The sequence below is a fragment of the Phoca vitulina genome, unplaced genomic scaffold (assembly GCF_004348235.1).
Source record: "Phoca vitulina isolate PV1807 unplaced genomic scaffold, GSC_HSeal_1.0 scaffold31, whole genome shotgun sequence".
Lineage (NCBI taxonomy): Eukaryota > Metazoa > Chordata > Mammalia > Carnivora > Phocidae > Phoca > Phoca vitulina.
In genome coordinates, this window is record NW_022589734.1 from 23,530,046 (window position 1) to 23,553,827 (window position 23,782).

The 23,782-nt window shown below is 43.2% G+C and overlaps 1 protein-coding gene across 3 annotated transcripts in view; it reads right to left on the reverse strand.

Moving 5' to 3' along the window:
• The window catches only part of KIAA0319 (KIAA0319 ortholog), a 99,013-nt gene that overhangs the window by 26,284 nt on the left and 48,947 nt on the right, over nt 1–23,782 (reverse strand). For all 3 annotated transcript variants that reach the window (XM_032424720.1, XM_032424717.1, XM_032424718.1), the window contains exons 4-9: nt 17,682–17,874; nt 14,762–14,860; nt 13,505–13,602; nt 12,353–12,440; nt 10,966–11,058; nt 9,106–9,235 (exon numbers count right to left, since the gene is read on the reverse strand). In XM_032424720.1, coding sequence (XP_032280611.1) covers nt 9,106–9,235; nt 10,966–11,058; nt 12,353–12,440; nt 13,505–13,602; nt 14,762–14,860; nt 17,682–17,874 — 701 coding nt within the window. The remainder of the gene's footprint in view (nt 1–9,105; nt 9,236–10,965; nt 11,059–12,352; nt 12,441–13,504; nt 13,603–14,761; nt 14,861–17,681; nt 17,875–23,782) is intronic.

The window sequence follows — 23,782 nt, forward strand, 5'->3', positions numbered from 1 at the left end:
TGCAAAAGCTTTTTATCTTGATGAAGTCCCAATAGTTCATTTTTGCCCTTGCTTCCCTTGCCTTTGGCGATGTTTCTAGGAAGAAGTTGCTGCGGCTGAGGTATATGACCTCTTCTTAATAAGCCATTACTCTCAGGAGCAGGAAACGTAACAGGCTTTCCTAACACAAAGAAGAAGATACAGACCTAGCCAAAATGCCAACACAGAGGAAATCATCCCAAAAGGAAGAACAAGAAAAGGACACGCCAGGGACCTAATCAAAACAGATATAAACAATATGCCTGCTCCAGAATTGAAAACAACAATCATAAGGATACTAGCTGGGCTTGAGAAAAGCATAGAAGGTATCAGGGAGTCCCTTACCACAGAGATAAAAGACCTAAAAACTACTCAGGCTAAAATAAAAAATGCTGTAACTGAGATGCGAAAGTGACTGGATGTAATGACCACAAGGATCGAAGAAGCAGAGGAGAGAATAGGTGACATAAAAGACAAAATTATGGAAAATAATGAAGCTGAAAAGAAGAGGGAAAGAAAAATATTGGATCATGAGTGTAGAATTAGGGAACTCAGCAACTCCATAAAGGGCAATATCATTCATATCATAGAAGTCCCAGAAGAAGAGTGGGAAAAGGGACACAAGGTTTATTTGAGCAAATTATAGTTGAAAACTTCCCTAATCTATGGAAAGAAACACTCAATACAGGAGGCACAGATAACTCCCATCAAAATCAACAAAAGCAGGCCAACTCTAAGATATATCACAGTAAAATTTTCAAAATACAGAGATAAGGAAAAAATCCTAAAAGCAGCAAGGGAAGACAAATACGGTTAGCAGCTGATCTATCCACAGAAACTCGGCAGGCCAGAAGAGAGTGGCATGATACATTCAACATGCTGAATGAGAAAAATATGCAGCCAAGAACACTTTATCCAGCAAGGCTGTCATTCAGGACAGAAGGAGAGATAAAGAGTTTCCCAGACAAACAAAAACTAAAGGAGTTCGTGAACAACAAACCAGCCCTGCAAGAAATATAAAAGTGGACTCTTTTGAGTGGGGAAGAAAAACCAAAAGCAACAGTGGGAAAGAAAGACCGAAAACAACAAAGACTAGAAAGGAAAAGAGAAAATCTCCAAAAAACAATGACTTTACAGGTAACACAATGGCATTAACTGCATATCTCCCAATAATCATTCTGAACGTAAATGGACTAAATGCTCCAATAAAGAGAAGCAGGATATCAGAATGGATAAAAAAAACAAGACTCATCTATATACTGTCTATAAGAGACTCATTTTAGACGTAAAGACACCTGCAGATTCAAACCGAGGGGTTGGAGAACCATCTATCATGCTTATGAGCATCAAAAGAAAGCCAGAGTAGCCATACTTATGTCAGACAAACTAGAGTTTAAAACAAAGACTGGGGGCGCCTGGGTGGCTCAGTCGTTGGGCGTCTGCCTTCGGCTCAGGTCATGGTCCCAGGGTCCTGGGATCGAGTCCCACATCGGGCTCCCTGCTCGGCGGGAAGCCTGCTTCTCCCTCTCCCACTCCCCCTTTTTGTGTTCCTTCTCTCGCTTTGTCTCTCCCTGCAAATAAAGTCTTAAAAAAAAAAAAAAAAAAAAGACTGTAACAAGAGATGAATAAGGGCACTATATCATAATTAAAGGTTCTATCCATCAAGAAGATCTAACAATTGTAAATATGCCCCCAACTTGGGAACCCCAAATATATATATATATCAATTAACAACAAACATAAAGAAACTCATTGATAACAATACAATAATAATAGAGAACTTTAACACCCCACTTAAATCAATGGACAATTCATCTAAGCAGATCAACAAAAAAACAATGGCTTTGAATGACACACTGAACCAGATGGATTTAACAGATATATTCAGAACATTTCATCCTAAAGCAGCAGAATGCACATTCTTCTTGAGTGCACATGGAACATTCTCCAGAATAGATCACATACTAGGTCACAAATCAGCCCTCAACAAATACAAAAAGATTGAGATCATACCATGTATATTTTCAGACCACAATACTATGAAACTTGAAGTCAACCACAAGAAAAAATTGGGAAAGACCACAAATACACGGAGGTTAAAGAACATCTTACTGAAGAATGAATGGGTTAACCAGGAAATTAAAGAAGAAATTTAAAAAAATACATGGAAGCAAAAGAAAATAAAAACACAACAGTCCAAAACTTTTGGGATGTAGCAAAGGTAAGTATATAGTGATACAGGCTTTCCTCAAGAAGCAAGAAAAATCTCAAATACACAACCTAATCTTAGACCTAAAGGAGCTAGAAAAGGAACAGCAAATAAAGCCTAAATCCAGCAGGCGAAGGGAATTAAAGATTAGAGCAGAAATAAATGATATAGAAACTAAAAAAACAACAGAACAGATCAATGAAACCAGGATGTAGTTCTCTGAAATAATTACTAAAATTGATAAACTCCCTGCCAGACTTACCAAAAATAAAAGAGAAAGGATCCAATTAAATAAAATCACAAATGAGAGGGGGGAAATAACAACCAACACCAAAGAAATACAAAAAAAGTATAAGAGAATACTGTGAAAAACTATAGGCCAACAAACTGGACAACCTGGAAGAAATGGATAAATTCCCAGAAACGTACGAACTACCAAACCTGAAACAGGAAGAAATAGAAAACTTGAACAGACCCATAACCAGCAAGGAAATTGAAGCAGTAATTAAAAATTTCCCCACAAACCAAAGTCCAGGGCCAGATGGCTTCCCAGGGGAATTCTACCAAACATTTAAAGAAGAGTTAATAGCTATTCTTCTCAAACTGTTCCAGAAAATAGAAACAGAAAGAAAACTTCCAAACTCATTCTATGAGGCCAGCATTACCCTGACAGTAAAACCAGATAAAGACTCCACTATAAAAGAGAACTACAGGCCATAATCCCTGATGAGCATGGATGCAAAATTCTCAATAAAATACTAAAAACTGAATCCAACAGTACTTTAGAAGAATCACTCACCACAGTCAAGTGGGATTTATTCCTGGTGGCTGCAAGGGTGGTTCAGTATTTGCAAATCAATCAATGTGATTAATTGACCACATTAATAAAAGAAAGAATAAGAACCATATGATACTGTCAAAGGATGCAGAAAAAGTATTGGACAAAGTACAACAATCATTCATGATAAAAGCCCTCAAAAAAGTAGGGACAGAGGGAACATACCTTAACATAATGAAGGCCATATATGAAAAACCCACAGCTAATATCATCCTCAATGGGGAAAAATTGAGAGCTTTTCCTCTATGGTCAGGAAGAAAGGAATGTCCACTATCACCACTGTGATTTAACATAGTACTAGAAGTCCTAGCTACAGCAATCAGACAACAAAAAGATAAAAGTCATCCAAATTGGCAAGGAAGAAGTCAAACTTTCATTATTGACAGATGACATGATACTCTATGTAGAAATGAAATACTCCACCAAAAAAATTGCTAGAACTGGTACAGGAATTCCGTAAAGTCTCAGGATATAAAATCAGCACACAGAAGTCTGTTGCATTTCTATACACCAATAATGAAGCAGCAGAAAGAGAAATTAAGGAGTCAATCCCATTTACAATTGCACCAAAAACCATAAGATAACCTAGGAATAAACCTAAACAAAGAGTTAAAAGACCTGTACTCTGAAAACTACGGAACACTTATGAAAGAAATCAAAGATGACACAAAGAAATGGAAAAACATTCCATGCTCATGGATTGGAAGAACAAATATTGTTAAAATGTCTATACTACCCAAAGCAATCTACACATTTAATGCAATCCCTATCAAAATACCACCAGAATTTTTCACAGAGCTAGAACAAATAATCCTAAAACTTGTATGGGAACCACAAGAGACCCCGAATAGTCAAAGCAATCTTGAGAAAGCAAAGCAAAGCTGGCGGCATCACAACTCCGGACTTCAAGCTCTATTACAAAGCTGTCATCATCAAGACAGTATGGTACTGGCACAAAAACAGACACATAGATCAATGGAACAGAATAGAGAGCCCAGAAATGGACCCTCAACTCTATGATCCACTAATCTCCAACAAAGCAGGAAAGAATATCCAATGGAAAAAAGATAGTCACTTCAGAAAAGGGTGTTGGGAAAATTGGACAGCCCCACGCAGAAGAATCAAACTGGACCGCTTTCTTACACCATGCACAAAAATAAACTCAAAATGGATGAAAGACCTAAATGTAAGACAGGAATCCATCAAAATCCTAGAGGAGAGGGGCGCCTCGGTGGCTCAGTCGTTAAGCATCTGCCTTCAGCTCAGGTCATGATCCCAGGGCCCTGGGATTGAGCCCCGCATCGGGCTCCCTACTCGGCGGGAAGCCTGCTTCTCCCTCCCCCACTCCCCCGGCTTGTGTTCCTTCTCTTGCTGTTTCTCTGTCAAATAAATAAATAAAATCTTTAAAAAAAAAGTCTAGAGGAGAACACCTGTGGCCTCTGTGACCTCGGCCAGAGCAACTTGTCCCTAGACACGTCTCCGGAGGCAAGGGAAACAAAGGCAAAAATGAACTATTGGGATTTCATCAAGATAAAAAGCTTCTGCACAGCAAAGGAAAGAATCAACAAGACTAAAAGGCAACCTACAGAATGGGAGAAGATATTTGCAAACGACATTATCAGATAAAGGGCTGTATCCAAAATCTTTAAAGAACTTATCAAAGTCAATGCCAAAAAACAAATAAATAAACCAGTTAAGAAATGGGCAGAAGACATGAACAGACATTTCTCCAAAGAAGACATACAAATGGACAATAGACACAGGAAAAGATGCTCAACATCACTCTTCATCAGGGAAATCCAAATCAAAACCTCAATGAGATACCACCTCACACCAGTCAGAATGGCTAAAATTAACAACTCAGGGAACAAGAGATGTTGGTGAGGATGTGGAGAAAGGGGAACACTCCTACACTGTTGATGGGAATGCAAACTGGTACAGCCACCCTGGAAAACAGTAGATTTCCTCAAAAGGTTAAATATAGGACAACATTATGATCCAGCAAGTACACTATTAGGTATTTATCCAAAGGATACAAAAATACTAATTCAAAGGGGCACATGCACCCCATTGTTCATAGCAATATTATCAACAATAGCCAAATTATGGAAGCAGTCCAAATGTCCATTGGCTGATGAATGGATAAAGCAGATGTGGTATATATATAATGGAATATTACTCAGCCATCAAAAAGGATGAATTCTTGCCATTTGTAATGATGTGGATGGAGCTAGAAAGTACAATGCTAAGTGAAATAAGTCAGAGAAAAACAAAATCATATGATTTCAGTCATATGAGGAATTTAAGAAACAAACAGATGAACATAGGGGAAGGAAGAAAAGAAATGAAAAGAGAGGGAGGCAAACCATGAGAGAATCTCAACTATAGAGAACAAGCTGAGGGTTGCTGGAGGGGAGGGGGTGGGGGGATGGGGTAACTGGGTGATGGGCATTAAGGAGGGCATGTGATATAATGAGCACTGGGTGTTATATGAGACTGATGAATCACTGAATTCTCCTGAAACCAATACTACATTATATGTTAGCTAACTAGAACTTAAATAAAAACTTGAAATAAAAAAAAGAATCAAAAGAACCTCATAAAGTGGCATGAACATATACAATATGAGTGTACAAGTATCTGTTTGAGTCCCTGCTGTCAATTCCTTGGGGTTCTATCTCTATCTAGAAGCAAGTTCTTCTCTATCTAGAAGCAAGATACAGACATGGTAATTCTATGCTTAATATTTTGAGGAACTAACAAACTATTCTCTGCGCAGGTGCACCATTTTACTTTCCCACCAGCAGTGCCCAAGGGTTCCCATTTCACCATATCCTCACCAACACTTACTTTCCATTTTTTAAATAATAAGCCATCCTAATGGGGTAAGCTACTTCTTAAGCTGAGATTTCAAATAAACGTTTTCACAACACATGTACAATGTAAAATACTCTAGAGCACCTCTGTGAACTTTTTAGTCAAAGATGAATCCAATCAGATGCCTGGGAATTTCTTACCCTAGTCAGACTTCAGAAGATTCATAGATATATGGATGCATGGATAGATGGATTTCTTTGAAATCATTAAATTCTTAAAGACCTTAAAAATATAATAATCCAAAATATGTGGGATACAATTAAAGAGTACTTAGAGAAAAATTATAGTTTTAAAGGCTTGATAGACATTTAAGGAAGATTTATTTATTTTTTTTTTTTTAAGGTTTTATTTATTTATTTGAGAGAGTGAGAGAGAGACAGCACAAGAGGGGGGAGCAGGAGAGGGAGAAGCAGACTCCCTGCTGAGCAGGGAGCCCGATGCGGGACTCGATCCCGGGACTCCAGGATCATGACCTGAGCCAAAGGCAGTCGCTTAACCAACTGAGCCACCCAGGCACCCTTAAGGAAGATTTAATATGAATGATCCAAGATTCTACTCTAAGAATTTAGAAGAAAAGCAAAGTAAATCAAAAGTAAATAAAAGTAAAGAAATAATAAAGATAAGAGCAGAAACCAACAAATTAGAAAATAGACAAAATTAACACAGCTCTAGTTAGGGGTTCTTTGAAAAGATAAACAAAATTAACAAAATCCTTAATTAGACTGATCAGAAAAAAGAGAACACAAGTCATCAATAGAGTAAATGAAAAAGGAGTTATCACTACAGATTCTATGGGTATGAAAGGATAATATGAAAATACGATAAAACCCTTTGTGCCAACAAATTTGACAATTTAGATGGAATAGACAAACTTCTTGCAAAATACAACTTATCAAAAACCTATGCAAGGAAAAAAAAAAACCAGCAACAGAAAATCTAAATAGCCTTACAACTATTTTAAAAATTGCATTTGCTATCAAAAACTTTCCCAAAAAGAAAACTCCAGACCCAGTGATTTTACTGGTGAATTCTATCAAACATTCAAGGAAGAAACACCACCAGTTGTTCACAAATGTTTCAGAAAGTAGAGGAGGATAGATCACTGGCCACCTTGTTTCATCAGGCCAGAGTGATCCTCATACCCAAACTTGACAAAGACATTGCAAAAAAAAGAAAGAATGGCATTGACCAATATCTCTCATGAAGATAGACAAAAAACCCTTACCAAAATATTAGCAAGTTTAATCCAACGCTATATAAAAAGGGTATCATGACCAAATAGCATTTACCCCATGAATGCAAGGTTGATTTAACATTCAAAAATACCACACAATACATAAAAATAACTCAAAAGAGATCAAAGATCTAAATATAAAACCTAGAACTACAGAGGTACTAGAAAAAACATAGGAAATCTTTACAGTCTTAGGATAGGCAAAGCTTACTTAATTAGAACACAAAAAGCATGAAACAAAAGAAAAAAAATTGATGAATTAGACTTCCATCAAAACGTAGAATTTTTGCTCTTTCAAAGATTAATACACTTGATCTTAGCCAAAAGGTTGAGAAGATATTGAAAGATTAAGAAAATAAAAAAATCATATACTGGCAGAAAATATCCACAACACATATATAAAATAATGAGCTTGTTTCAGAATGTATAAAGACTTGGGGCGCATGGGTGGCTCAGTCGGTTGGTCATCTGCCTCAGGCTCAGGTCATGATCCCAGCGTCCTGGGATCGAGCCCTGCGTTGGGCTCCCTGCTCAGTGGGAAGGCTGCTTCTCCCTCTCCCTCTGCACCTCCCCCTGCTTGTGCTCTCTCTGTCAAATAAATAAATAAAAATCTTAAAAAAAAGAATGTATAAAGTCTCTTAAAACTAAATAAGACAAACAATACAATTTTTTAAATAGGGAAAGGAAGGGCACCTGGCTGGCTCAGTTGGTAGAACATGCGACTCTTGGTCTTAGGGTCATGAGTTTGAGCCCCCATGTTGGGGCAGTTTACTTAAAAAAATAAAGGGGACATTTAAAAAAATAAAATAGGAAAAGGATACTTCACAGAAGTTATATGAATGGCCAATAAGCACCTGAAAATATGCTTATTATGATTGGTCATCACTAAAATGCAAATTAAAACCATAAGGAGATACTACCATTCATTAAATTAAATAAAATTAAAAAGACTGACTACACCAAGTATTGGTGAGTATGTGGAAACTGGAACACCCACCTCAGGAAAGAGTTTGGCAATTTCTTAAAATGTTAAACATAAACTCACCATAGAACCTGACCTTCCCACTATTCCACGATTTACCCCATAAAAATAAAAATACCTGTCCACACAAATACTTAAAGTAAATGTTAATGGCACCTTTATTTGTAGTAGTTCAAAGCTGTAAACAGCCCAGATGTCCATACTAGATGGAAGGATAAATAAATTGTGGTATATCCACAGACCAGAATAGTACTCAGCAACAAAAAGGAACAACCTATTGGACAGACAATATGGACGAATCAAAATCATTTGCAGAGTGAAAGAAGACACAGGTAAAAAGGAGTACATATTATATGATTCCATTTATGTGAAATTCTAGACAGTACAAAATAATTTAAACTGACAGAAAGCAGCTCCGTGCTGCCCAAGGACAGGAGTGAAGAGACAAATGGAAATCCAAGGGGCATGAGGAGACTTCCAGGTTGAGGGACATGTTTATTATCTTGATTGTGGTGATGGTCTTCCGGACAGTCACATGTCAAAACTCATCAAGTGTTCTATCTTAATCATGCACAGTTCATTATGCTTCAGTTATATCTTTAAAAGTTATGGAAAGAAAAAGATTAAGAAACATAAATCACACAACTCTGCCTCACCCTGAAGATACAAAATTTCTTTCACATAACAACACAGCAAAAGGAAGCCATCCCCATACCATTCCTTACGAACAAAACCAAATGCTTCCAATAACCAGGCCCTTCCAATTCACACTCAGCCACGAGCCTATCAGTCGAGAGTGGCTGCCAGCCAAAACCCCCAAGGAAACCTCAACGGTCTTGACCTCTTGATAAAAATGAAAAGAGGCACAGTGTAGTGTAGAGGCATGAGTTTAAGGAAATAGTCAACACAAGTTCTGAAAGCACAACAAAGGTGGAGAAACCACTTGCCTGAAAGTGTAGTTTCCAGGAACGAGGTTAGACAGATGTAGGACGGGGGAATCTGTGGGAGTCTCCTTTCGGAAGGGGCCGCTAATTTCTTCCCAGCGGTAATTCACGATTTTAGTGTCATCCGTACTTTCTAGAAAGATTTATTTACTTATTTAAATTTTGTTTTATTTTATTATGTTATGTTAATCACCATACATTACATCATTAGTTTTTGATGTAGTGTTCCATGACTCATTGTTTGTGCATAACACCCAGTGCTCCATGCAGAACGTGCCCTCCTCAATACCCATCACCAGGCTAACCCATCCTCCCACCCCCCTCCCCTCTAGAACCCTCAGTTTCTCAGAGTCCATCGTCTCTCATGGTTCGTCTCCCCCTCCGATTCCCACCCCCTTCATTTTTGCCTTCCTTCTCCTAATGTCCTCCATGGTATTCCTTATGTTCCACAAATAAAGATTTAAAAATAAGTGAAGGCTAGAATGAAATGCAACAACAGTAAAACATAAATTTTGTAATGTATCGTCTTCATGCTTAAATTTGTTTTTGCATTGAATTATAGAATTACATAGATTTCAATGGACATGTCTTATGTGCTGGCAGGAGGATCTCTTCTCCCTAAACTATCATCACTATTTTCCTCCTGAATTTCCTCAGTTGTGAATTTAAAAAAGCACAGTGACAGGCACTCTTGCTTTTTGAAGAACAGGAGTCAAGCAGATGTACCATATTGAAATGCTACTTCTACTCATCTCGACTACAGCACGTGATACCGTCCTGGTATTTTCTGTACGTATCTGAAGTGACCGATAAAGAATTAAGAGATGCTTACATATAAATACAACACGCCTTTACTACCCCCATCATTCAGGTGTAAATCCAGACAAAGGTAGTACCCTACAAGAAAACTTCCCTTTTCTGCTTTGGGAGAGAGCAAACCAACGTGCTGCGTAGAATCACAGAGACTTAGACCTGGAAGGGAGCCCGCTGCATCTAACGCAGGGAAAGAACGAACTAGTTCAAGTGACAGATTAATAACCCCACTTTCCTGTACCTGAGCCGTCCTGCATTAGAGAAATCAAAATGTGGTACATTTCCTCATGTAAATATTTTCATCTAAAATACGCTTTGTTTTCAAGCTGGGAAGGGGGGAAATGTGGGTATTTATATTTGAATAGGCACAGATGGTGAGGTCAGTGTGATTTCTGTGTATTTGCAGACTTGCAAAATGGAGCCGCATTAGCTGCTGACAATTACCCTTCTTCCAACAACCAAGGCAAAGATTCTTTACTCCACCGGCTCTGGTATTAGCTTTGTGATGAAATGTACATAAATGCAAATACCGGTTACACTGAGATTGAACGTATTTTGTCATATGTTGTCATACGTCTCTGTCTATATTAATATACTGCCAAACGCAGGGAATGTTTTCATCTCTTCTCACCTGCACGGAGGCCTGGAGTCAGGGGCCCCTTCCACATATAAGAGAAGGAATGAGCTCCGATTGAATAATAAAACACTACCCACCCTAGATGAAGGCAACCCTTCTCATATTTGTGAACGTGGTTTTCCAATTGCTCATCACATACACCTTGTCAAAAGCAGATTCTCTAAGAATCGCTTTAATTCCGAATCGAACAGTTAGGCTCTAAGGAAGTCTTCACGGACAGGTGGGACATACTGCAAGATGAGCACGGCACAGAGCTGTGATGAAGGGGCCCCAGGGCTGTGAGCCACACGCACAACGACAGAGACGCTCCTGCGTCCTCCTTGGTGCATGAGCCCTCCCAGCCTCCACCCACAGCACCACACAACCTCGCCCCGCGCAGGGCGGAGAGGCCCTGACGCGTCACAGGTACCCACGGCTGCCATCAAGGAAGGCCGACGTCCAAGGCAGGGTGAGGGCTTGCATCTGGGGAGAAACCACCGCTGTGGGGGGCAGGTTGACTCTTCTGGCTGTGTGACAGAGAAAGGGACACTGAGCCCCTTATGTGTGCACAGATCGTAACCCCAATAAAATCATCATCTGCTTTTTAAAAGTTGGTTAAAACATCCTGTCAAGACGGTGTTTATCCCGGGATGCCTGGGTGGCTCAGTCGGTTAAGCATCTGTCTTAGGTTCAGGTCATGATCCCGGAGTCCCAGGATCGAGTCTGCATCGGGGTCCCTGCTCAGTAGGGAGTCTGCTTCTCCCTCTGCTCCTCCCCCTGCCCATGCTCTCTTTCGCTTTCACTCTCTCTCAAAAAAATATATAAAATCTTTTTTTTCTATTTTATTTTATCTTATTTCGTCAGAGAGAGAGTGAGCATGCACAGAGGGGAGGGGCAGAGGCAGAGGGAGAAGCAGGCTCCCTGTGGAGCAGGGAGCCCAATGCGGGACTCGATCCCAGGACCCTGGATCATAGTCTGAGCCAAAGGCAGACGCTCAACGACTGAGCCACCCAGACGCTCCAATAAATAAAATCTTAAAAAAAAAAAAAAAAAGGCATTTACCCTACAGGCTCAACTGTGGAGAGTAATTCCGAACAGTTTGGAACTTTCCTATTAAGTTTTAGGAGCTTGTCTGCAGATTTCATTTCTGCAGATAAGCCCAGGCTCAGGGGACATGTGTGATGATAACCCAGGGCTTCATCAAGAACGAGCGCTAACTGCAGGCAAGGAGCAGTGGAGTCCAGTTCCAGCTCCTAGAACCGTCACCTGGGTGTTCCATCTTCGAGTGCATGCGCCCTCCCCTCCCCCAGCACCCGCTCTGGCTGGGATAACAGCCAGGCAGAATGGGCAAAGCCCGAGGGCAGCTGGGAGGCAGAGCGGGCAGAGCGGGGGGCCGCCTCAGGTGCGCAGGCTGGGCCCACGCGGACAAAGGGCCCCGCTTCTAATTCACACGAATGCACTGGCCTGTGGGTTGCTGGCGGCCTGAGCTCAGGTGCTCAGCGGACCGTCTCTGAAACCCGCGCCCCCCCACCCCCCACGGAAGGTGAGGCTGAGTCCTGGGGAAGGGAGGTGGAGGAGCGACCAGAGCAAAGGAGACGGCCAAGGGGCGGCCCTGTGCTACCCCCTCGGGTCAACCTTAAATAGCAGCGTTAAGCAAGTACTAAGAACTACACAGACCTCGGAAAGGAAGACAAAAGAACAAACGAGAATGGTTGCATATGTTCTCTAGAGTAGAGCCAAACGTAAAAATAAAAAAGACAGATTAGCAAGTTATTCAGGCACCCCAAACGGAGATACACGCATTCTCTCACGCAGGCTTACCTGGCTTAACTGTGACATTGACAAATCCTTCTCCAAAGGCATTTTCACCAGAAACTGCTACTCTGAAGGCATAAAGTCCTGCCGACAACTGCAACGTAGAGAAAAGTTACACAGGTAAACACACGGGAGACGTGACGGGTCCACTGCCTAGAAAGTGCTAACACCTCGCAGAAGCCGCGGTCCTGAAGTGAGCGGAGCGCAGGGGCTGGGGAGCGTCTCCTCGGGAGCGGTGCCGACAGTGCCCCAGGGTCGAGGGTCACGCAGAAGGGCCCGCGGCCTGGTTACGGACGCTCACGGGCAGACAGACGCCCACGGAGCCCGAACGGCCGAGGGCAGCAGCTCGTGGGCGTGGGAATCACGCTGTTTTACTAAGTCGCTGGGCAAGGCGGCCGTCGGTGGTCCGGGTGCCACACTCGGAGAAGCAGGGCTCAGGGACGCGGGCGAGAGGGGAGCTCACGCTCACCCCCAGCTGTGCGGTCTCAGGAACCAAGAGGAGATAGTCATCGGGCGGGAAACCAGACCCCGGGCAGCTCAGTCAGTTTATTGATCCTTATGGTCCGGAAGGGGGGCGTGTTTCTTCTGGTGAGGGGCCTACCTCCTGGAGCCAAAGCATTCGGCAGCTGGAATGGGATTACTGGCAGCTCTGCTGGGAAGCAGACAGAACCAGAATGCCTCTACCACTGCACAGAGAACAGGGCCGGGGCGCCTGGGCGGCTCAGTCATTAAGCGTCTGCCTTCGGCTCAGGTCATGATCCCAGGGTCCTGGGATCGAGCCCCGCGTCGGGCTCCCTGCTCAGTGGGGAGCCTGCTTCTCCCTCTCCCACTCCCCCTCCTCTCTGTCTCTCTCTGTCTCTCATGAATGAATAAATAAAATCTTTGAAATAAAAAAAAAAAGAGAGAGAGAGAATGGGACTTGGAAGACAGACTTTGCAACCTCACCACAGAGACCCTTGGGCAACCAGCCTCTTTTCTCCAAGCTGATATGCCAAGTCATTCAAATAAAGAAAAACCACCTGAAAGTCTCCTTCTTTCACCACCTGCCTGTCTGTCTACACGGCAGGAAGTTCATTCATTTATCACCTTCTTCTGATGGTCATCAAAAAACAGATTTCAGGGTTCAACAGCGGACACAAGCAGCCTCCAGTTACTTACGTGAGAGACATGAAGAGTTTGCGTGTGTCGTTCTTTTATTTCATCTCGGTAGTTGACAGGGTGGCTTATTAAACTCCATTCGTAGCTGTAGGTGGTTTCTGGGAGCAAAAACAGAAATGTGAGTCGTCATAAACTCGGGAAGGTCGCCGTACACAATCTGGGCCGAGGAAGAGGATGACAGCCCTGACTCCAGCAGGAGGGGTACCTGAGACACTCTGAACTCTGCCGCCAACCTTCATCCAGGTAAGGAATAGCAGGGTTTCCTACCCTTTTAATTTCCGTTCTATCAGAAGAATATACAGCTTACGCAAAATTCATGACATGTAGAAAGTGAAAGAAAGAAAAACATCTCCCTGATCTCCCACGTAGCATCTGATGACATTCCTTTCAGGGTGACTACGGATGTATATATACATTTCCACCTGGTATAATCCACGGTACTTCTTCTCCTTTTAATAAAAGGCAAGGAGATTTCCATTGGTTTCATCTGTTGTGGGGTTTCTTTAAGGACACAAACACGATGAAACTTTCTGTATGAAGGTGAAGCGGTCTCCCACCGTGAGATGCTAGTAGTTCAAGGGAGAAGTGCCTCAGCCGACAGCATTACAGACAAATGCCAAATATCATCATCCTGCTTCGATGTCGACCCATATGTGGTAGGGGGCACGAGTGAAGGAACACCTGAATGAGAACCACTCAGCACTGTGGGAACGAACACAGCCTAAGAAAGAAGACCTCTGACAGGTCAGGGGGAGAGCACCCATGTTTGGGGAAGAGGAGAGCGCTGCTCGAGCAGAAGAAAGGGCATTTTGAGCACCACGTTTCGAGGAGCTGGCGTGAGGCACCCTGAGCACCTCAGAGCCCTGCTGTCAACAGGGGAATACCTGTCAACAGAGCGCGGCACTTGCCCCGTCGCCTCTCGGTGCGATCTGCCCGGGCTCTGTGGGTCAGCACAGCTCAGGCTCCGGGACGGGGACACCTCTCCTCGCTCTAACTCACCCCTCGCTTTGCATCCTCAGCAACGCGTGACTTTCCGTCCCAACCAGTGGAAGGACATGTCCTGTATTCAGTTTCCCACACTCCTCCTCGATTTTAAACTATCTCAGTGAGGCTGAATGCTTATGACCAGCAGAGCCTCGTCAGCGCTCTCGGCCTTCAGTCGCGACCTCTCGCGGTGCGGTGAGTAACCTGTGAAGACCGGGGAAGAGCGACCAGCCCACCGGCCTCTGCTGTCACGAAGGGAAGTCAAGCTCTCACCTGCAGGGGGCGCGCGCACAACCAAAGCCTTCAGGTCCACTTGGTTCTCCGGTAAAGTCATTAGGAGATTCTCGCCGGCGGACACCGTGAGTGCTTCCACTACAAGTTGATTAGAAATAGTACAGTCCTTTATAAACAATAATGATGTAATATTACTGCCCTACGATAGGTTTGTTATTTATTTACTTATTTTTTTAAGATTTTATTTATTCATTCATGAGAGACAGAGAGAGACAGAGAGGAGGGAGAGTGGGAGAGGGAAAATCAGACGCCCGCCGAGCAGGGAGCCCGATGTGGGGCTCGATCCCAGGACCCTGGGATCATGACCTGAGCCGAAGGCAGACGCTTAACCAACTGAGCCACCCAGGTGCCCCTAGATTTGTTTTTAGATAAGATAACATAACATACTTTTATAATAGTTCTCCCTCTGATTTTATCTAAGACACTTCTTTCCTCTGGCTAGTAACTGCACCACGACCTATATTATGATGCAGGGCAGATTTCGTAAATTTTAAGTCATCCATGGGAGGTGACAAGGTAAAGAAAATATGATTTGGATTGACTGAGCACAGTGTTGGGTAACAAGGGTACTGTGGGTTGAGTCTCTTTTCTCTCTTACCAGACTTAGTGCTTCCTGACTCCCTGGGATGAGCTATTTTTATTAAAAAATTGAGTGTAATCATAAGTGTTTCTGTATCATTAGTCACATACCGCTCAGTTCTGATAGCAGCCTCATGAATTATCGCTAATGGCCTTGCTCTTGGAAACTTTCCAAGAGAAAACCCAGTCAACCTCCATAAAGAGGTGATTTTAACTCAGGCAGCAGGGACGTTCACTCATCAAAAGCACTTACCCACTAAGCCGGCCCTCAGAACCATGTCCATTCACCTTCTCCATAACCACGTTCACTGTCATCAAAAGCACTTACCCACTAAGCCGGCCCTCAGAACCATGTCCATTCACCTTCTCCATAACCAGCACAACACTGATGTACCCACTGGCTGGATGCAACTGGACATTCGTTTCACTTGTACAATACAACTGAGATATGTCAAGATATCACACAGACAAAAGCAAAGTGTTGTTTTTTTTTTTTTTTTAAGCTGAGTGCTCTTTAGAGGTCTCAGCTCCTTGGAGATGCTGGGGGGCCATGTGGCTCAAACCCGCTCCTGTCCTCAGTCAGTATCCTGTCCTTCCAGTGCCTTCCTACACCAGCTGCAGGGGCCTCCCTGGTGTCTCAGGCTCCTCTCTCCCATCACTTCCACGGACTCTTTGCCCTGAAAGTCAGCAATTGTGGACCCAGAGGGGACACTGGTCCCAACGTATCATTTTGCAGATGAGGGAACCGAGCCCTAAAAGGCCAAGTAATTGCTCAAAGTTATATGAATAATTAGCAATAAGAGATCCACCAATAATTAATTTAATTGTATTTATCTCAACAGACACACATACCAGATTACACTGTGCCAGGCTCCATTCCAAGGACTTTAAAATGATCACTTCATCTAAGCTTCTAACAACTCCATGCAATAGGTCCTATTAGAACCCAAGGCTCCTACTTCCCAGGCTGGTTTCCTTTCTAAAACACCACATGGCTTCTCTTCTGCTATTACCCTTCTCTGTACTCAAGCTCAGGATCAAAGCAAATCAACAAGGCAGAGAGGGTTATCCCCATAGAATGGCTTAGGAAACGAGGTCTCCAATACCTCCTTTATTAGTAAATCTAATGGGAGCTCTTCAGTGTTTGCCATGATCTCGGCAACCCCTGGCTCCTTCATGACATCTTCCTACTTGGAAGTTTCTCTTTCCTTCCCTCAATCCATGCCCTCCTCCTGATGTCCTCCCTCTCTGGCAAGACCACTCAGCCAGCTCTGGAGGCTCCTTCTGGTCTTCCAGCTCCTAATGTAATGATGTCTCCAGAGTTCCTCTTCAGACCTCTCCCAAGCTCACCCACTGCCCTCCGTGGAAGGTCCCATGTGTGCCCTCAGCCTTCAGTCATCACCTCTCTGCTGACGACTCCTGATCCTTTATCTTCAGCCCACTGCTCATCTAACTTTTAGTCCCATGTGCTCATCGATCTCAGAGTCCTGAGATCCTGCCAGTAGCCACTCATCAAATCCTAATGATCCCAGCCCCCTGATACCGCTTCAGTCTGGTTCCTTCTCTCCATCCTTGCAACCACTCCCTCTAGTCCTAATGGATCTTCTTGTCTCCAGTTGACTCCATATTATTTTCTCAAAGACAAATCTCATCATTTCATTTTCCTGCTTAAAATCACTCAGAGATTCTCTACACTTACCCGATAAAGCACAAATTCCTTAGCACAGATTACAGATCTTTTGAAATCTTGCCCTGCTTCCCACTCCAGATTCATACCTTGCCCTTCCCTCTCACGCACATGATCAGCTCCAGCCAGACTGACCTCCTGACTGCTCTCCCAAAATGTCACAGCACCCCTGTACTTTCATTCTCTTGCACGGGGCAGGAAACGCTGAGCACAGTGCCCAGCGCTCGGTGAGTACTCACTGAACAGAATTATCATTATCGTTATTACACGTCGCTGCCCTGACCTACACAACACACCAACCCCACTTCAGCTTGTTCTATCCCAGCACCGCCACCTCTGGAAAGGCTTCCTGGCCCTTTGCAAAGGTCAGGCGCCTCCCGTCGCTCCTGTCACAGCACTTCCCGTAGGATATGAAGACCAGCTATTCACCCGTCCCTCGCACTGGCTGCCCTACAGATCACTGAGGAACAGACAAAGTTCATGTTTTCATTGCTGGTGGGGAGCACCGTGTCTAGCGCAGGAGAGAGGCTTGAAGATGCGCCTGGAGGGGACGAGTAAACCTTAACGTTGCCACTAGTCTATTCGACAGCATGGTTTTGTACTTTTCTCCAGCTGTATTGTTCTCACAGTTACCTGTCCTGGGAGCAGCAGTCAGAGACGCAGGTTGCTCTGGTGGGGTGGGCTCAGTGGGGACAAGGCTAGTGGGAGGGGTCGGGGCGCCATGCTCTGGGCTCCGCGCGGGGACTGTGGGAAGTGGGCTCTTCTCTGTGGAGGCTGGGCTGAACGCCACTCTGGCTGGAGGAGGATGACGGGAAGGCATTAAAACCTAGGAGATCAATCACAAAGACAAACTGTTAGGAAAGAAAAAAACAAAAAATGGTTGACCTCGTCAAGCAACACAATGTCACTGAGTTTTTACATAAATGAGATTCAATGGCATTCAAAATACCATGTTTAATATCACAAAATGTTAGAACTCTAGACCATGTTTTTTTTTAAGATTTATTAATTTATGAGAGAAACAGCAAGTGTGCATGCATGTGCTTGTGAGTGGGGGGGGGAGGGAGAGAGAATCTCAAGTAGATTCCCTGCTGAGCAGGGAGCCCGATGTGGGGCTCGATCCCAGGACCCTGAGATCACGACCTGAGCTGAAACCAAGAGTTGGATGCTTAACTGGCTGAGCCACCCAGACACCCCTAGACCATCTCTTTCAAATATTCTCTCTGCTACCTATTAAAAAAATATAAGAAAACTGTGGGTTGGACAGTTATTATAAGTGAACACACACATGCAAGATGAAAAGAGAGAAAATAACTGTAGTGGGTCTCTGAACTAGTCAATAAGGCAAAAACTGAAGATAGATAATTCAACAGACAGGCTTCTAGAGTAAACAATCTTTAATTATAACAACTATTGTGTATAAAGTAACCGGAAGTTACAGTTCTAGTTAGCCAACTAAAGCTTTTTTTTTTTTAAGATTTATTTATTTGAGTGGGGGAGGGGAAGAGGGAGAGGGAGAGAAGCAGATCCAACTAAGCAGGAAACCCGACATGGGGCTCGATCCCACGACCCCAAGATCATGACCTGAGCCAAGATCAAGAGTCCAACACTTAACTGACTGAGCCACCCAGGCGTCCCAGCCAACTTCAAGTTTTTAAATTATATACGATGTGCCGGAGAGGAAAGTTTCATCGTATGATAATAAAATGCTCTTCTGGGCCTCATCTGCCAGTGACTGCAGGGACCACGTGAGTAAAAGTCAGGCTAAGAACACAGGAGACCCACGGGGGAAGGTGCAGTGAGAAATCCACAGAAAGAAAAGCTCTAACTCCGATGTAACCCAGGGAAGGGGCCGCAGGTGTTTATAGAAATCACACACTGGTATCTGCTAAAGTTAAGAAAAGTGAGGACACAGCAGACATTCTGTGATTGGACACCTGATAACTGATATCACTGCTAATTTTCACTGAATACCAGATATTTCAGTTCATAAACTGCCAGGTATTACCAGACAACTGGTAAAACCTTCAACAACAAATTTCAGGAACCAAGGCAAAAAGAAGACGAACCATAAATTTTTGAATATATTAATCAGACCAAGACAAATCAACTGATAACCATTTTAAAAACCAGGCAGTGAGGGGCGCCTGGGTGGCTCGGTCGGTTAAGCATCTGCCTTTGGCTCAGGTCGTGATCCTGGAGCCTTGGGATCAAGTCCCACTTCGGGCTTCCTACTCAGTGGGGAGCCTGCTTCTCTTCTCCCCTCCCTGCTCCTTGTCTCTCTCAAATAAATAAATAAATAAAATCTTAAAAAAAAAACAAAACAGGAGGGGGAAGAGGAGGATGGTGGAGGAGTAGGCCATCTAAATTTCGTCTGGTCCCAGGAATTCAGCTAGATAGGGATCAAACCATTCTGAACTCCTATGAACTCAACAGGAGATCGAAGAAAAGAATAGCAGCAACTCTCTGAACAGAAAAGCGACCACTTTCTGGAAGGTAGAACATGCGGAAAAGTGAATCCGAGGTGATATTCGGGAGGATAGACGGCGGGGGAGGGGCCTCCATCAGCTGCTTCTGGCAAGTGATAGAGCCGCGGAGCACAAAATCGGAACTTTTAGAAGTCGGCTCTGCTGAGGGACGTCGCTCCAGTGGCTAAATGGGGGGTGGAACCCTCGTGGGACACTGTGGTCTCATGACCCTCGGGGTCACAGAAAGACCGGGGGTGCCTGAGTGCAGCAGAGCTCCCAGGTATCAGAGCGGGGAAGCTGGCTGCAGAGACGGAGCCGAGGCACAGGCTCTCAGCTCGGGGTTGTCATAAACCATGATCCGCGGCACAGTCGGGGCCCCTGCTCCTCCAGCAGGGACCCAACAAGCGGCAGATCCGGGGAGACTCCCCTTCCTCCCCCGGGAGGAGCGGCACAGAAGTGCACCGCAGGGATCTGCTGGGTTTGAAGACTCCACACCAGGTTGGGTGCCAGAGACAGAAGTGCTCGGTCACAGGCCGGGTGAACATGGAGTGCTGCCGGAGACCAGGGAGACAGGAGTGACTGACTGCTTTTCTCTGGGGGCGCACTGAGGAGTGGGGCCCCGAGTTCTCGGCTTCTCTGGGGCGGAGATTGGGAGGCCACCATTTTCACTCTCGTCCTCCAAAGCTGTACGAAAAGCTTGCAGGGAACAAAAGCTCCCGAGAGCAAGCCTGAGCAGATTACTTAGCCCAGACCGGCAAGGGCGGGGCAATTCTGCCTCCGGCAAAGACATTTGGGAACCACGGCAACAGGCCCCTCCCCCAGAAGATCAGCAAGAACAGCCAGCCAAAACCAAGTTTACCGATCAATGAGAACGGCAGAACTCCAGTGCTAGGGGAATACTGCACATAGGATTCATGGCTTTTTCCCCATGATTCTTTAGTCGTTCAAAGATAATTTTTTAAATTTTCTTTATTTTTTTTCTATTTTTTTAGTTGAATTTTTCTTCTTTCCTTTTTCAACCAATATTTTATCAATTCCTTTTTTAAAATCTTTTTCAACTTTTATCTTTACAGTCATATTCCATCACTTCATCATACTTACCCTTATTTTTGTATATATACAAGTTTTTCTTTTTAAAAAAGTTTTGGAGGCAATTTCTTCTAACAGACCAAAATACACCCAAAATCTAGTGTGTGGCTCTGTTCTATTTGCCAGCCTGATCATATTCATTTTTTGTTTGTTTCCCTTTCTTTTCCCCCCGGTTTTGGGTCTCTTCTGATTTGGTTAGTGTATATTTTTCTGGGGTCATTTTTACCCTTTTAGCATTTTGTTCTCTCATTCATCTATTCTCCTCTGGACAAAATGACAAGATGGAATAAATCACCTCAAAAAAAGAACAAGAGGCAGTACCGGCTGCCAGGGACCTAATCAATACAGACATTAGTAAGATGTAGGAACTAGAGTTCAGAATGACAATTATAAAGATCCTAGCTGGGCTTGAAAAAAAGCATAGAATATACTAGAGAATCCCTTTCTGGAGAAATAAAAGAACTAAAATCTAACCAAGTCGAAATCAAAAAGGCTATTAATGAGGTGCAATCAAAAATGGAGGCTCTAACTGCTAGGATAAATGAGGCAGAAGAGAGAATTAGTGATATAGAAGACCAAAAGATGGAGAATAAAGAAGCTGAGAAAAAGAGAAACAACTACTGCATCACGAGGGCAGAATTCAAGAGATAAGTGATACCATAAAGCAAAACAACATTAGAATAACTGGGATGCCAGAAGAAGAAGAAAGAGAGAGAGGGGCAGAAGGTGTATTGGAGCAAATTATAGCAGAGAACTTCCCTAATTTGGGGAAGGAAAAAAGCATCAAAATCCAGGAGGCACGGAGAACCCCCCTCAAAATCAATAAAAATAGGTCAACACTCCGACATCTAATAGTAAAACTCACAAGTCTCAGACAAAGAGAAAATCCTGAAAGCAGCTCGGGACAAGAGGTCTGTAACCTACAACGGTAGAAACATTAGATTGGCAGCAGACCTATCTATCCACAGAGACCTGGCAGGCCAGAAAGGACTGGCATGATATATTCAGCATACTAAATGAGAAAAATATGCAGCCAAGAATACTATATCCAGCTAGGCTGTCACTGAAAATAGAAGGAGAGATAAAGGGGGCCTGGGTGGCTCAGTCGGTTAAGCATCTGCCTTCCGCTCAGGTCATGATCCCAGAGTCCTGGGATCGAGCCCCGCATCGGGCTCCCTGCTCCTCTGCTTCTCCCCCGCTCATGCTCTCTCTCTCTCTCTGTATCTCTGTGTCTCAATGAATAAATAAAAAAACTTAAAAAAAAAAGATCAACAGGGAAATAAAGGCTTTAAATGACACACTGGACCAGATGGACTTCACAGACATATTCAGAACATTCCATCCCAAAGCAACAGAATACACATTCTTCTCTAGTGTCCATGGAACATTCTCCAGAATAGATTACATCCTGGGTCACAAATCAGGTCTCAACTGGTACCAGAAGATTGGGATCATTCCCCGCATATTTTCAGACCACAATGCTTTGAAATTAGAACTCAAATCACGAGAGGAAAGTTGGAAAGAACTCAAATATATGGAGGCTAAAGAGCATCCTACTAAAGAATGAATGGGTCAACCAGGAAATTAGAGAAGAATTTAAAAAATTCACGGAAACAAATGAAAATGAAAACAGAACTGTTCAAAATCTTTGGGATGCAGCAAAGGAGGTCCTATGAGGAAAGTATAAAGCAATACAAGCTTTTCTCAAAAAACAAGAAAGGTCTCAAATACACAACCTAACCCTTCACCTAAAGGAGCTGGAGAAAGAACAGCAAAAAAAGACTAACCTAGCAGGAGAAGAGAAATAATGAAGATCAGAGCAGAAATCAATGAAATAGAAACCAAAAGAACAGTAGAACAGATCAATGAAACTAGGAGCTGGTTCTTTGAAAGAATAAATAAGATTGATAAACCCCTGGCCAGACTGATCAAAAAGAAAAGAGAAAGGACCCAAATAAATAAATCATGAATGAAAGAGGAGAGATCACAACCAACACGAAAGAAATACAAACAATTATAAGAACGTATTATGAGCAACTATATGCCAGCAAATTAGATAATCTGGAAGAAATGGATGCATTCCTAGAGACATAGAAACTACCAAAACTGAACCAGGAAGAAATAGAAAACCTGAACAGACCCATAACCAGTAAGGAAATTGAAGCAGTCATCAAAAATCTCCCAACAAACAAGAGCCCAGGCCCAGATGGCTTCTCAGGGGAATTCTACCAAACATTTAAAGAAGAATTAATACCTATTCTGAAGCTGTTTCAAAGAACAGAAATGGAAGGAAAACCTCCAAACTCACTTTATGAGGCCAGCATTACCTTGGTCCCAAAACCAGACAAAGACCCCATCAAAAAGGGGAATACAGACCAATATCCCTGATGAACATGGATGCAAAAATTCTCACCAAAACACTAGCCAATAGGATCCAACAGTACATTAAAAGGATTATTCACCACGACCAAGTGGGATTTATTCCTGGGCTGCAAGGCTGGTTCAACATCCGCAAATCAATCAATGTGATACAGTACATTAATAAAAGAAAGAACAAGAACCATATGATCCTCTCAATACATGCAGAAAAAGCATTTGACAAAGTACAGCATCCTTTCTTGATTAAAACTCTCCACAGTGTAGGGATAGAGGGTACATACCTCAATATCATAAAAGCCATCTATGAAAAACCCACAGCGAATATCATACTCAATGCGGAAATACTGAGAGCTTTTCCCCTAAGGTCAGGAACATGGCAGGGATGTCCACTATCACCACTGCTATTCAACATAGTATTAGAAGTCCTAGCCTCAGCAATCAGACAACAAAAAGAAAGAAAAGGCACCCAAATCAGCAAATAAGAAGTGAAACTCTCACTTTTTGCAGATGATATGATACTTTATGTGGAAAACCCAAAAGACTCCACCCCAAAACTGCTAGAACTCATACAGGAATTCAGTAAAGTGGCAGGATATAAAATCAATGCACAGAAGTCAGTGGCATTCCTATACACCAACAACAAGTCAGAAGAAAGAGAAATTAAGGAGTCGATCCCATTTACAATTGCACCCAAAACCATAAGATACCTAGGAATAAATCTAACCAAAGAGGCAAAGGATCTGTACTCAGAAAACTATAAAATACTCATGAAAGAAATTGAGGAAGACACAAAGAAAT